At 46.4% G+C, this 15,212-nt stretch overlaps 3 protein-coding genes across 3 annotated transcripts in view; 2 read left to right on the forward strand and 1 right to left on the reverse strand.

The window, feature by feature from the left end:
- T265_10355 (hypothetical protein) overlaps positions 1-138 on the forward strand; it is a gene marked incomplete at both ends in the record, with an annotated part of 5,572 nt that extends 5,434 nt beyond the window's left edge. Inside the window, one exon of the mRNA XM_009176701.1 lies at positions 22-138. Within this exon, the coding sequence (XP_009174965.1) occupies positions 22-138 (117 nt within the window). The remainder of the gene's footprint in view (positions 1-21) is intronic.
- Positions 139-4,384: 4,246 nt separating this feature from the next.
- The window catches only part of T265_10356 (hypothetical protein), a gene marked incomplete at both ends in the record, with an annotated part of 32,605 nt that continues 21,777 nt past the window's right edge, over positions 4,385-15,212 (reverse strand). Inside the window, 5 exons of the mRNA XM_009176702.1 lie at positions 4,385-6,323; positions 6,444-6,819; positions 9,786-10,223; positions 13,777-14,218; positions 14,324-14,469. Of these exons, the coding sequence (XP_009174966.1) occupies positions 5,284-6,323; positions 6,444-6,819; positions 9,786-10,223; positions 13,777-14,218; positions 14,324-14,469 (2,442 nt within the window). The remainder of the gene's footprint in view (positions 6,324-6,443; positions 6,820-9,785; positions 10,224-13,776; positions 14,219-14,323; positions 14,470-15,212) is intronic.
- T265_10357 (hypothetical protein) overlaps positions 6,712-15,212 on the forward strand; it is a gene marked incomplete at both ends in the record, with an annotated part of 11,462 nt that continues 2,961 nt past the window's right edge. The window contains 2 exons of the mRNA XM_009176703.1: positions 6,712-6,851; positions 13,819-14,098. Coding sequence (XP_009174967.1) covers positions 6,712-6,851; positions 13,819-14,098 — 420 coding nt within the window. The remainder of the gene's footprint in view (positions 6,852-13,818; positions 14,099-15,212) is intronic.

Here is a 15,212-nt window from a genome sequence, read left to right on the forward strand (position 1 = left end):
TTTCTAGGCTCAATGTCGTAGACAGTCCTGTCCAGTGTTGACGAGAAACTAACTCGACTACAGAAGGTTGGTATTCTCCAAATGACCAACTACTTGGTGTGGACTGCATCGATGAAAGTGTTCATGAACACTAATTGAACCGTCCGCCTGCGCGAACTTCTCCACTGGTTTCGATGAACTAAATACAAATCAGTAACTTCTGCCTTTTCCGGGTGAGTTGTTCGCGAGACTGAATGGGAACACGAGTTTTGCGAAGAATGATTCGACTGAAGACGTGGAACAATCCTGAAAACTTCTGACCATCAATACACACTACCGTCTGTTCTAGTACACTCAACTGCCGTTTGATGTTACGACGGAACCAGTCGCGATTCGCGAAATCATGTAAACTATTATGAAGGATACTTCGGTTTTGCCCTCTAGTTGAAAGATATCATCGTCACGGGTTCCCACCCCGAAAAACTGTGACAGCGCCTTGATTACGTCTTCAGAGTTCACCGCGAAAAATGAACCTTCTTCATGTGGTCGATAAAGTATCCTGTTCTCATCACTAACGAACACGGCTGCCGACCAAAACCGAAAAGCACTGACGCTATCAAGCGCATGCCAGCACCTGCAGACGTAACACCCCTCAGACCGATCTACGGTCCCGTCAACCACTACAGTTCGTTCCTGCCAACAATCCATCGTCTCCAAGGCTCACTAGACTAGCTACACACTAGGAACTACAAGTGGACGTGGGCAGAAGAGTGCTAACACACATTTGAATCTATCAAATCTATGCTTGGTTCTGACTTGCTTCCCACCGTCACTGGAAATCGTTGTAGTAGCGGACTATTGTAATGGTGTGAGTCATCAATGAAAACTTACGGTCGTGGCAGCAACCGACCGGACCCAGGCCTCGACTTCATCTCAACCAAGTAGTACTAGCGGCGCTCCGGCCGTAGTAAACGCATATAGTAGGTGACCGGAAGTCCTTCAAGCGAACAGTCCTACAGTTGCGACCACAATCCTGGAACTTACGCGGTCATTCAGCCATTTCGGAACTTCAGACTATTGTAACCGACAACTGCAGTCACTTCACAGCACCAGCGCTTGTAGAATCCTATCGGGAGTATGGTGTAACCCACGTCAGCTCGCCTCCATTTCACCCAGTCGAACGGCAATGCAGGACGCTTGGTTGATAGCCTAAAGCGCCCAATTTCCAAGTCCAAAGAGGCGGAGCCGACAGAATAGACTTTGCAGACATATCAAGCAACGCTGAACCCGAATTCGCCTGATAGCGTCACTGGTAGAGACATTGCTCTGACGGAAGCTTCGAACGCCGCATGACACTATCCGACCAAAGAAAAAGGAACGCAGGTGGATGAACAAGTCAACCGGATTCACGGCACAGTCGAACGCTGCTTCAACAAGGGTCAGAGAATACTGAATCCCGACTACAGTGCCAGGCGCCCTAAGTAGATACCAGAGTACATTCTTAGCCGGCGTTCCAGTGCTGTGCGAGACTCAAGTTAGTCCCGCCAGGTGAATCCAACGTGAAACCAAATCCCGTCAACAATGTCCGTTGAACCGAGTGGCTCACGTTCAGAGGAGCTTCTGGATACCCTTGATCTCAGCTACACTGTGCAAATTCCACCAGCTGCTCCGTTGGAAGTTCAGTCCGAATAAGCAGTAAGACCGCGACGCTCGACAGACAATGGGGCCACTGCAATTGAACTCCCGGTTTCAAAGCTACGTCGGCATACTTTAAGGGGGTGTAAGGCGGGACCCTACGCCGAAGCCGCTCGCAAATAGGTGCCGTTACGGTTGATGGGCCTAACACACACGCGACCGACTGGAAGAGCTGGCCTCTATTTAGTCTAGGTGAGCTCTGATTGGTGAACCCAACAGCCAGTCACGCCAATGCCGCGTCCGGAATCCCAGAACGCTATCAACACATACAATTGGGACACGACATGCTGTATATGGAATTCCGACCTGTTTTGGGTGTTTGACACTACTCTTGGTAGTTCTTCCGAAAACGCTGGCTTGGATCTGATTGAGAACGGAGATGAAGCATTAACCCTACTACATGAAGTATCAGCCACAACGCAACTTTGTAGTAACCAAACAGTGACTTTCTACCTGTGACGTCAGTACACACCAAAGCACATTTTCGGCCGCGGTATGAACTGACTACAATTGGATGTCAACCAGTCCTAACCTGGTGAAAGACCCCTCCCGAAGAGAATCCATTCCGACAACCACATTGTGTCCAGTGGCTCAGCATAGGAGGCCTTCATATGTATAGCCCCATATCTTCCTAAGCACTTGTAAACAGCAATTCGATTATTGCTTATTAACTCTTGACATTTCACCTATGGTATCTATTAGGAAATGCCTTCAAATTTGCGCACGTGTCTCATTATCTCAAATGAATATTACTCCGTGCTCGTTTACCATAGCATTTCTCGTCACCTGGGAGGGGGTAATGGGGAACTGTGAGGAGGCGGTGACGAGCAATTAATGTGAGTGCGCTATTCTATGTACGTGATTGATAACGAATATTCAGTTTACCATACGCCAGTTACAGTACTCGTGAGGTCGCTGAAAAATCTTCGACAACCAACGACCGGCTTCGCCCTCTTCGGGGCTCATCTGATTGACGGAGCCCTGGAGTTTACGTCAGTCTTATGCTCTGCTTGAACCTAAATTGCACGAAAACGCTCCGACAGCCCACGACGGCTTTCGAAGTGCTTTCAACAGCCTTATGAGTAGTGTACTGTCTACACAATGCATCGCGATATCCCTAATATCGTACCAACTGAAACACGAGGCGGCCTGGTGCAGCACATGCAGTTGAAGAACATAAACGAGAGGTTCAGCTGGGCTCCAGGTGTCTCCCGTCAAAAACAAATGAGTGCGAAAACCAATTCGAGTTGAGGTGCTCAATGCGCATATAGCTATCATCGGGATATTATGCACCACAATGTCCACGTTCATCAGTGCCTCCTGCAACGGATCAATGCAGCCGGAGCCTTCGAGCGTGAAAAGTGACCGGCACGTTATACGCTCGTGCACCTTTAGCAACTTGTTCCGCTATCAAAATGCACCCACCTGACAGTTAGGACTTTAGGGCCCACAGTGACGTTCCCGAATTCACTGCTGTTTTGTCGAGTGGCTCAGCCAAGGTAGGCGCTGATGATACTTATGAGGCTACGCTGTCCCGTTGAACTCGAAAATAGTCAGTGAGTTCGTGGTGCGTTGACAACAGGTTATCCCCAAATACGACAATCAGCTAAGATTCCGACAAATACTCTCATTCGTACACGAATTTGGTCTTGACAGGAGAGTCTAGTGAATCCAGCTGAATCTCTGGTTTATGATAGTGAGTTCCGACTAAATGTGCTGCACCAGGCCACCTCATATTGCAGTTGGTCTGAACGTAGCACACTACTTATAAACGGGGGATTCTGTTGGATTCAGTTGAGCCCGTCAAAACCAAATCCGTGGGCAAATGAGAGTACTCGTCGAAATCTACCCAATTTAGGTTCAAGTGGAACATAACACTAGGGGGAATTAGGGCACTGTGCCTACCTAATGAGCTCTAAGACGGGCAAACCGGTCACGGACTGTCGTAGAGTTTCCAGAAACTTTATGAGTAGTGTGTTACGTCTAGAGCGAAGAATAGTTTCCCAAATATCGTAGCAAGATTGCTGGTTGTAGAACGAAATATGCTAACCATACCCTAAAGTGTGGAAACGGCAAGGTTTACGCCTATGGGATACTCAGTAGCATACAAAGTAGTAAATCTCCTCAATACGCTCAACATGAGTCACATAGAAGCCCGTAAGATGTCAAAGTTCCCAACTTGAGGGCGACTTCTGAACGCCGTAAGCGTGCTATTCATGAGCCAATCTATCAAAGTAACCTCCATGAACTGTCACGTGAACTCATCGGAAAATCCATTGGGTGAAAAAAATCGGTTGTCGTCCATTGTTGTCATGGGGAATAGGCCGATAACATAATGGTTGCACTAGCTTAAGGAGAACCCAAAACCTGTCCCCCTCGCCCGGTTGTCTCCCTTGGGAGACGACGGTATGATTCGAACGAGGCTAATGCGGCAGCACAAGACTGAAAACTAAGGTTGATGCAGAAACATTCATAGAGTGACAGTGTCTGACTATTCCGAGCTGTTCGTATCGACTCTACATCCGTTAGCCGCAATGAATGTTATTCTTTCGGAACAAACACTTGTGCTGATCACGATACAGAGAAGAGCAACTCGCTGACGCAACATAAGTGACTTCCTCGTGGAAATGACATGTCGAGTAGTAAGCTGCGTCATGACCCTTAGGAAGAGTGGCATCAGCACCACAACCGAAAACACAGGCAGTCGTGCAAGGAATTTCGTTCCACATAGGAAACATGTCAGTGTTTAGCAGTACTCCACATCCGAAGATGGGTTTACTTGGACTTCATAAAAGGATACAAGCAGGACTGTGTAGTGAAGGAGAATAGACGTGTTAGCTCACTCACAAGTGGAGCGACATAAACAGACGAACACGAATGTACTCTCACATTTGTGTGGGGGTGTATGTATGGAACAAACGGTGCACGTCATTTCGTGGTTTCCTTATGGATCAAACGATAGGGCCACAGTGGAAGAAAACGGAAGAGAACAATGGCAGTTGCTTCCCGGTTATATCCATCCACTCATCTAACAGTAGAAAGAAGTGGGGGGCGATGGGGAAAATAACAAGAAAATGGGGGTTCATTCAGGCCAAATCAAAGCAACGGTCATGCCAGATGGAGAAGCAATTTATGTCCACAAATAGAGTGGGTAGAATGGGGTGACAGCATATGCGTTCGAATTAGCCTGTTCGGGTCACAACGGGTTCGTAGGCTACTCCGGTTGCTCGTATGGAGAGAGAACAAGTGAACTACCGTGGATCCGTTCTGCAAATTGGCGGAACAGGTGGATAGCGCCGAATAGGAACAAAACCAATCGACCTAGTCGAGTAAGCGTATACAAGAAGTTTCCAGCAGAAATAGGAAAATAAACAGCCAGGCGCTGGATTGACAGAGACAGACCACAGCTAGATTCCATTTTCGAATCTGATTTATTAACCCGGAGAAAAAATTAGGGTAGCTAGAACAGCAACGAAGGTGATACTTTCATCACTCTCATCGGCATTTGCTGGAGGTAGCCTAAGGGGAGTTGGGGCTAAATGATGCAGAAGTGAACAGGGTAGCTCAGCGTTCTTTCAGGTAAGAGTGATTACCGGACGAATGGATAAATCAATTGTGAATTTTGATCGGTTTTTCGTTCGGAGCGTAGCGTGGACGTTTCGATGGTTTATGCTCCACACCTAACCACGGTTTGTATTCGGGGGCACAAGGGTGAGTGAAAACCTTTGTTCGAACTATAGGATCCTCATCATTCGGAATGTAGGTGGCTTCGGTAGGAAACATGACAGCAAAGCGCCATCGTTCAAACTCCTTTTCTGGAACCTCAAGGCGGCGGCGTATACGTTCGCGGACGGCACTATAATGCTCTCCATCACGAATTCTAACGGTAAAGGGTATGCCAAATGCAACATGTAGATCTTTGTCGAAGTGGGAAACATAGACAATGGTCTCGTCTGGTTTCAAATTAACCTCATCTATGGGCACTTCTTCAATGCGAAGGCTGTGGACGGGGGGATTGGAGACACAGGTCTGTGGTAAAAGTGTGGACTGTGATATGGAAGAGAGTTTCAAGTTGGGAGAAAATTCCTGGATGATACGATTGCCCGATATCTCCAAAAGGCGCAGTTGGCCAGACCCGTCTGAAGGAAGTGAGAGATGACGGCTAGCCTCTTTTAGGAGGTCCGACACAAGACCGTTCTGTGGAACCGACAGCAATAGTTCCGCCTTGATGGAAAGCTTTGGCCCCACAAAAACTACGCGAACCTGTCTCATAGTCTCAAGTTCATCGATCCGTATGGCTAGATGGGCGTAGTAAATACGTCTCGGGGGCGGGAAGGTCATCGTCCCGAGTGGTGACCTATGGACTGTCTTGACACCACAGTACCGATTCAGAGGAACGGGAAAACGATCCGGAATCGAGTTGGCGGATGCAGTAGTGTTCGCGGCTCCAGTTCCAATACCAGAACCAAGTCCTGTTGGTTCTGAGTACCAGACGCTATTTGCTGGGCTGACAGAAAAAGGAACGAGAAAATCTCTCATTGATCCTTGATGCGTTGAGGGAATAGCAGCTCCTGGAGGTTCGTGAGTAAGTCCTTGTCCAGCTGCCGCGGCAAGCAGGCTGCTCATATATGGCGAACAATTCGAAAACCCTGAAAAAAAATGAGAAGCCCATCAGTAGAAGCGTGTCAAATCTGACCAAAAGTCTAGCAATAAGGTAGAAAAATGGTCAAGCATAAGCAACCAATGATAAAAGATAGACTAAAAAGTACCTGAAGCACGCGCCGCCATCTCCTGGAGTGATTCTCGACTCAAACCAAAGCATCCCGCAGAAGCTCCTGAAGCTATGTTTTCTTGAGACGCTGCCGTATTTGCAGTGGGCACACCAGAGGCTAAATCGGACCCAACCGGGGAGGCATTCAGATCAGATGCTGACGTGCCTAGAGGCGAGACGGAAATGGGTGCCGTCAGAGCATTCGTCGTTCCTCCGAGAATTTGCTGAGACCGGAAAAACTGGAGCCGATCACTTGTAGTGGAAAGATGAGCAGCAGCGAAATTGGCGAAATCCCAATACGTCAGGTCGGCAGCAACGCGAAGCAAGATACCCGGATCTGTTGGACGAAGCTTGTCCACGAGCAAAATATCCACCTTGAAGAGAGAGAAAAGAAACGTTTACACAAGTATGTGCTTCTTCACTTCATACGGACCGAAACCAGTGTTTTTAATACTGTGTGGTTCTAGTAGAACACACTTGCAAGTCTGCATTCGATTCACAGGGATAACTGTGCGATACTTAAAGCTCAGCCTCAACGAGCCAAAAACAAACCAAAAGTACATGAAATCTATTTAATGAAGTAAGCACTAATGTTATCATCACTCTCACTTGAGCACATGTAGGTGGTTTGATAAGATGTTTCCAAACAACTCACGCGAAAGTGGAGCAGCAGACTCACTACTCAGGTGCACGACGTTACGAGTAACGCAGGTGGTTGTCGCTAAACGGACAGCACAAAGTTTCCTTGAATAGCACAGCTTGCTCAATGGGCACATTTGTAAACCGGATGTAGTGAGTGAGGGACATTTCGTGGGTACTTGGGCGGCTGTCATCCGATGCGGATCTGCCAGTTAACGGTAGTCTCACCAATACAGCAGGCGAAACAGTTGATTTTCTCGTACGGTCATTCACAGCCCTCCTGCCACCGCTGTGCCTGAAACGTCGTACGTATGCAATCTCCAGGCCGCATTGTAACTCAGGCAGGGCTTGTCTTGGCTGGGCCTCCGGCATATCGACCAACTACACGTTTATTCGCTCGCCTTAGAGCCCGAAAGTATCGCATGGTTGAAAGTACGCATTAGTTTCCCCACGAGGTTATGTGGATTAAAAAGTCAGCAATCGTTCCGACTACATTGGGCTTGAATGGGCAGACAGTTTGCCGCATGAACTTCCGACCGGAAGGCTCATAATTCAAGTCGGCCTCCTGACACACGACCACTGTCTTGGGTTCCCTACAGTTTCAGGCACGAAAATGCCATCATTACTAGTTGACCAGATCTGACTAGTGCTGGAAACACGCCACATTCGACGCGCATCGCTTTGTCACTTAGCAAAGTGCACCGGTCGACACAGAGCCCATGCTCATAGACCAGCCACCCAGTGAAGCATAGTTGGCCGCATTTACACCTAGAGCCGGAAAAAAGCCCTTATCATAAGGGGTGGGACAAATATCTTAGCTGGCTAATCCAAAAGGTATAGTGCGTTTATTATGCTACCTCTGAATATTCTTTGGAACACTAGTGACCTTGATGTCTATTCTACGGGACATTCTAAGCATATGATGACCTGAAGGCGGCTCACACAAAAGTTGCAAATGCGTCACGTCGTATTCTTATAACCAGTGCCTTTTCGCTATATTCTGGGATCTCGAAGGTTCCAAGATTGGAACGTGGGTTTACTACATGGAAGGCAACCAACCGATTAAATGAGTATGGCTGGAAAAGACGGAGAATAAGATGGCGATCGCTTGAAAAACTGTCAAATGTGAACCAATAATTGGTTTAAAAGTGAATCACAGTTCATCCTCATCCTCTGAAAAAGCGGTGACGTAACCAAACTCGAAATCAAACCCTTAGACAAATTGCATACATTTGAAATGAGGATCTCGTTACACTGCTTTGAATGGGCATGCACAATCCATAACTGTTATTTCGTCGATTAGCAATTGGTTCAGAATTTCCTCAGTAGTGTTGGTCTTCGTTTCGATCGTTAAATGCTGTAAGCTTTTCAAATGAAATTGATAAGCGCGTGAATCCTATAGGCCATGAAACCACCTACAACCAATTCGAAAATTGTCCAGGTTTCGGGCGTCTTTGGTGCTACCCGACTGGGAAGTCCTGACAGGCAGGCCAATCGATCGACATAACCAGTGTAGTCGTTCGAGGGCGTCGGGTAGAACAATCACAGCACCGAAGCGCGAAAATGTTCACCTATTCAGGCGTGCGTCTAGTGTGCGTTGATGGAATAACACACTCGCCTTGCATGTCGTTTATGGCGAGTTCAAACCTCAGCACCTCCAAGGATATGCACTGTTGATGAGCCCTAATAAGAACTGAATTCGAGTCCAGTGCTTCTGCACTTGGTGTGGACTCATCAAGATGACTATGCTAAGACAGGAGGACGACTTTTCAAACGAGTGATGTGAGCGTGAGCTTGGGACGTGTCAATTGACCAAAAGCTACGGTTTTACAATGAAAAAGGTCTGTGTGAGCATTACTGCAATTTGGTATGTGCACTACTGCAACCCAGATGAGTATGACAAGGGCGGTTGATGAGTGTCTATGGACTCATGCTGGCTCATGTGATTTAATACAGCAGCAGAATGAGTTGAAACTGAGCAGTCATGCCAGTGAGTGACAGTATGACGAAGGGAAAAATAGGAGAACCACTTGCGCAAGAGGACAGATGACGCAAAAGTGAAGGCGTCGTTATGACAGATGACGTTATAACAATAGCATAATGTATATGTCTCTAGGATTCCCTGGACTATCCCCATTTCGCTCCTCAAATATGCCGCGGCATCCACATTGCCTCCGAAGCCTCAGCGATCCATCTTTTGGCCTACTAGACTTCTACAAACTGGAGAAATACTTAAACTGACCAGCTTCGTCCGAGAACTAATATGAAAGAAGTTTTACTTTTATTTGCACAGTCAGCCTAAACCTCCGTTCTACCTCAAACCATGTGATATCCGTGTAACGTACAAAAAGTTCAGGTATGGGTTTGTTGATGACGAGATACCGGAAGCCAAATGTGTATGGCTGTATATGGAAATGGGGGATGTTCCTTGTGCAGATCCGTTACAACAAGCTTCTTTCCAATTCTAGTGTATTCTCCGTATGCTGGTGTTACGGTCAATTAAGGATGATCAGGTCAAGTAAACACCCAACAGAAGTGACCGTAAATGCTGAGGATCCATGCACTCTCGGCTTTGGTGAAATATCTATATTCCATAAAGATGCTCGGTCGAGTGGGCATTTGGTTCTGAAAGCAAAATATGATGTTTAATGAAAGGAAGACCTCAAACATTCGGTAATGTCCGCGATTCATCGTCACATACCTGGTGAAGATAACTGGCAACATAGTTGTAGATCGATTGCGGGTCGCCCGGAACGAATGAGTGCGCATGAGTGACAAGTGGTGGGAGGTTGGTCTGAATTCCACCGACTGCACCAGTGGTCACGTTAGATTGCGTCAGTTTTGAACTCATCATTGAATTCGGCATCGCAGCCAGACGATGCAAAACGGTCGGGTCGACAGTGGTTGGTGTTGGTTTTCCCGACTCTGGAACGACATGATCAGTTAGAGATCGACGTGACACGGGAATCCCGTTGACCGTCTCTAAAGGTTGAGTGGGACGAGTAGAGGCCTCGGTGCTTGTAGTGGAAACGCTTTTCACAGAAGATTCATCAACTAGATTGCTCAGGGCGTCCTTTCCAACTTCTGGCGAGCTGTCCGCGGTAACTGATGTAGGCATCGAAAGGTGTGGTTGTTTTACCTGTGTAAGCCAGAGACATAACCAACATCAAAAAGTGTTACGGGATGAATAATAACTCACAAAGTACCCATTCAAATGCATGGAAGGGCGCACGCTCTGTATACTGACCAAAATATTGCTCTTTTGAGCAGCGATCTCCCGGGCACACACAATGAACCGAACTTTCGTAGTACTTTGCCGTACAGCTGTGATAGACATTTACTGATACGAGAGTTCAGTTCGGAGTTGTTCTGGTGATTTACTGACAACACACTTGGATGCAATCGTCGTGCAGAACAGCGACAGAAAAATAAGTTGTCTTCGTCAGAATTTGTTGTGCTGGATGAACTTGACGATAATTGACGTTGACTCTCGTTAAATATAACGAAAAATTCAAGAAAATAACAAGCGAAAAAAGAGAACACCTCTCGGTTGGTGACGGACTGCACTTCGCCTTTTATCTCCAAGTTATAAATCGCCTAGTTCATGGTTTGCCTTAATGCCGCTTTCTTCGTTGTCGTTACACAGGTTTGGGAACACTGAAACATGCCCAGGATTCAAGGTATATACTCTCTTGAACTAGACAAAAAAACTTAATGGGTATATTATTTCTATAAGGTCACACCTCTTATGCACCACAAATTCGAACGCTATTATTTTCGGAGCAACTATTATAGTGTTGAGGTGGGTAAGATTCTAAGGCTAAATCTAAAGATACAACCTAACATGGTTCGGGTTTTCGACCGTCGACAGTCCATCGAACGAAGTACTCTTGACCGTTCTCTAATACAAACTTTTGTACGTGTGGAAGCGCTGTACGTCAGTTTCATGGGCTGCCCTATTTGCGTCACTGTGGAAGTCTTAGACTAAAGTACACTGTCGTACTGCATCAGTGCCATTAGCAAAACTAATTGCATCCCATCCAGTGATTTCCGAATGTCTGTCACTGCCACCCCCCTGAACGGCCCGTAGCCGTAGTTCTGAATGCGGCATCATACATGCACAAGACACTTTTCAAGCTGGGTCGGCAGGCCTCTCCCTTCTCGTGGACACATCTTGTGAGGTAGCCTATCTTTCGACTTTTAACAATTATTTATCGAACCATTTTGACCTCTTCTCAGAAATATACCCTCTTCTGGGACACCTTTTGAAGAACATTTTACTCCGTTCCAGCAACAATCCACAAAGTCAATCGTCTGTGAAACATCTTACGTTACATAGCTCCACGGTTTCGATGGCTTTCCGCCGCGTCATATCTGAGAACCATCACGGTTTATCGCACTTCGGGTTATGTGCTTCAGTCAAGTTGATCGTCACCTGCTGCACATGGGGAATAAAGATGTTCGAGAGTGGACCCAAGCAAGTGAACCGTAATACTGAAACCGCTAAGACAGTTTGCGTCACCCGACGAACGTTTGCACCATGTGCACGTTGACCTAGTTGTTTTGTTGCCCCTATCGGAAGATATCGTCTACCTTGTAGCCGTTTTTTTCCTAGACGGTCTGAGCTACCCCACACACGACTGTTCTTCCGAAGGCATCAACCAGGCTTTCCTAAAATGCCATCTAACTCATTTCGAAGAGACCGTATCTTAGCGTGATGTGACATACACACGACTGTTCTTCCGAAGGCATCAACCAGGCTTTCCTAAAATGCCATCTAACTCATTTCGAAGAGACCGTATCTTAGCGTGATGTGACATCTCGTGTACCTCAGAAATCCATTGAGTTATTTCGAACGACATCAATGCAACATCCATAGAGGTTGTCCCATTGGGGTTATTCAGTGGATAAAGGTCTGACAAACAATCTCCCCTTCAAATTGGGGGATTGAACATGCATGACTTGTTTTCCCTTAGAAGTCATACTGTTCCGGTAGTCTATGCCAACCAACATAGTCTTCTCGTCAGGCTGTTGAAAAAGAGTTTTCGCTGAGGAGTCCAATCAAACGACAGTAACATAAAACAGTGGATAGTTTCGGTTTCAAAAGCCTAAAATTGTATCCTAAGAACGCGTACGTATGCTCAGACAGTGAATACCGGTGAATCCCAGCGTGGGAAACAGACATGAAATTCCATCGCACCTCAACCAGAAAAACATCAAGACATTGTTCGTTCTCAAGGAAGCTCAGTGAGACAATGCCCGTTTAAAACTCTATAGCTCACCGGACAGGTGCACACACGTCGTACACCGTCGACCAAAGGACGACGCGTTTATCGATCAAACTAGTGCTAAGTATATTTGGGTGTGAGTCGTTCGGATTAGCAGTTGACCTCTTGTACAACTGTTCTTGAATCGACTCGTTTCACTGCAGTCGGGATACACGGGCTACAGCAAGTAGCAAGTAGAAAAAGGATCAGTTTTTAAGGTGTGAAATTCATGTAGAGCTTTCCATTCCACAGGTGTTTAAGTACATTAGCTCACGAATCTCAAGAGTGGTTTAGAAACGGAGTGGATGACCTAGAGCACGAAAACTTTGCTATCTAAGTTCGTCTAGCAGAGTAAAGTAAGATAGGATTAGCCGGGACAATCGAATGGCCCCATCCAAAAGAAGTGAAGGCTAAATACAATAAAGTTGGACCTGTGGATGAAACGCTCAGTCCCGTGCTGTACTGAGAAGCCATTGACATATGATAAAGCCGAATAAATCTGAGTAAGGGACATATAAAACGATGAGGATTTTGTTACTAATCAGTAATAAACTGTAATGGACTGTGAGTAAAAAAAAATAAATCGTTCAGCTGTAGCACTCTCCCGGTGCATAACTGTCATGCCACCCGAAGGTTGCACGAGGGCTGGGATACTGCCAGGTTGCCCAAGCCTAGACAGGGGAAATCGAAAGACAGGGGTCGGGTTGGAACCGCGGACCTTTCGGTCAGTAAATTCTCACTCTAACCACTTGGGCCACCTCGCCCCAATAGACTGTGAGTCACAAAAACATCTCCTTATAGGTGGAACCACTTGGAGATTAATCAAGTTTGGTGCCCTACTTTGTTACACACCATCGTGTCACTCAGATTTTTAATGTCATTAAGTAGGCCCTGAAATTTATATGATCGCGACAGTGAAGTAATCAGGTGGGCATTACTGAGCAATGCAACTAAGTGGATCACTTGCTGGCTGAATGATGAGCTGACGCAGAGAGGTGAGGCGAAACAGCAAACATAGTTGGACAATGTGGATGCCGAAAGCATTCAAGACACAAAAGTCAAGAGTGCTATATTTCGAGTGAGGAGTAAATTGCACGCGGTACTACTCCAGACAACTGAAGAGGCCCAAGACTGACAGGATATTATTGTTGTTTGAACTAGGAGCTGTAAAGTACAAGCGTGAAATTGTGAGACAAAACAGGTGAACAAGACAATCAGCTGATAGAATACCTGACAGTCAAGCAAGTGGTGAATTCATTTCTCATCATTGGCCGAATTGTGATTCGTTAAGCACTGGTGATTTATCGGCTACCCTTCTCCTTCACCGACAACTATAATGACGATAACTTAAAAGCTGCGGCGACGTTTGGGGCCACGAAACACAAATCAGAACAAAGAGGAATGAGAAGCATTGCCAGAACGCACCTGAAAGTAAATAAGTTGTCCCTGTAGTTCGCGTTTGTACAGTTTAGAAATTGGTGTCCGAAGGAGACTTATTTCGGAAACGGTTGTCTTTGGATCATCTTGGTATAGAATGAGAGGAGCATTCGCGGGTAGTCCAGCGCGTTCACGCAGAACCGGCTCCAATGACATAAATACGTCGTCGGCAGCCAACTCCACATGGCCGCAAAATGTCATAGACCAAGAGATTGGGTCAAAGTATTTGAGAAAGAATAGGCGCTTATCGGCGACTGGTTCCTGCTGCTCGGTGATCGGTGGCGATCCGATTCGACCGAAATTCGGTGAAGTAGGAGCAATTGCCAGGGGAGTTGGACAGCATTGTACAAAGAAGATATGCACATCCTTGGGTGTATACTGTAAAGGAGTATCACTTAGTTCCAGGAGCTGGATGGGTACATTTTTGCGCCTAGGTGGAAGAGAGAGCATAGCGGAAGAAGGTTAAGCAGAGTTATGAAAGCAGCCTTTGGAGTGAAATCACCATGTGTACAAATTAAGAATCTAAGCTACTTACCGTGGACGGAAGTGCCATAGTCGGATAGAATCCGCAGGATGGTTTAGTGACTTAGCAACTGCTTCTACCAATAGACCACGTGACGTCTGTTTGGGCACTCGGAGCATTCGACTGGGTAGCATTTCTGGATTGCATAACTCTGGCCCCTTTGAGAAAAATAGGACAGAAACCAATGTTTGGTGTGAGGAACACCAAAAACCAGATGCATGTTAAAATCGCCAAAACTAAATATGCTACAAAGACGTTCGATTTAACTAAATTATGGCTAAGGCGAGCGGAACTTTAGTAGCGTAAATAAGGAGTTAACTGTGCAACAGTTGCACTGAGCCGGTGCAGATCACCCTGATACTACTCAGGTGAAGTTATGAAAACAAAAAGGGAAGGAAAAGAACATCTTGAACTGGCTCGATCTTGTGCTTAATTGAGTGGTACAAACACGCTTTGTGAAGCCAGAAGCGGAAATCCCCATAACACCTTGAAACGGAGTCAATGGCACATTCGCTTATGCTCGATTGACCCGGTTTAACATATTTCATTAATTGGTTTTGAGTACCTTGTTTTTCACCCTTTCTTATTTCTACCTATTGGTGTCAATCAGCTTATAAGCTAACAAAAACTAAGACACGATCGGAAGTTGCTCATTTTAAAAAACGCCAGGCTCAACCCTTATGAGCAAATTCAACTTCATTCAAAATGAGTACACGACCAGGAGGCAATGCCTCGAATCAGCAGAATCCAGTAGAAAAAATGGTTCAGCTGTAACACTCTTTCGGTAACTAGCTGCCACGCCACCCGAGGGAAGCTGACTGAGGTTGCATTACGCATGTGACTGTGTGGTTGTATGGCCTCAGTTGCGCTGAGTCCCACCAACCTGTGTCAGCAGAAACAT

The sequence above is a fragment of the Opisthorchis viverrini genome (genome assembly GCF_000715545.1).
Source record: "Opisthorchis viverrini unplaced genomic scaffold opera_v5_358, whole genome shotgun sequence".
NCBI lineage: Eukaryota > Metazoa > Platyhelminthes > Trematoda > Opisthorchiida > Opisthorchiidae > Opisthorchis > Opisthorchis viverrini.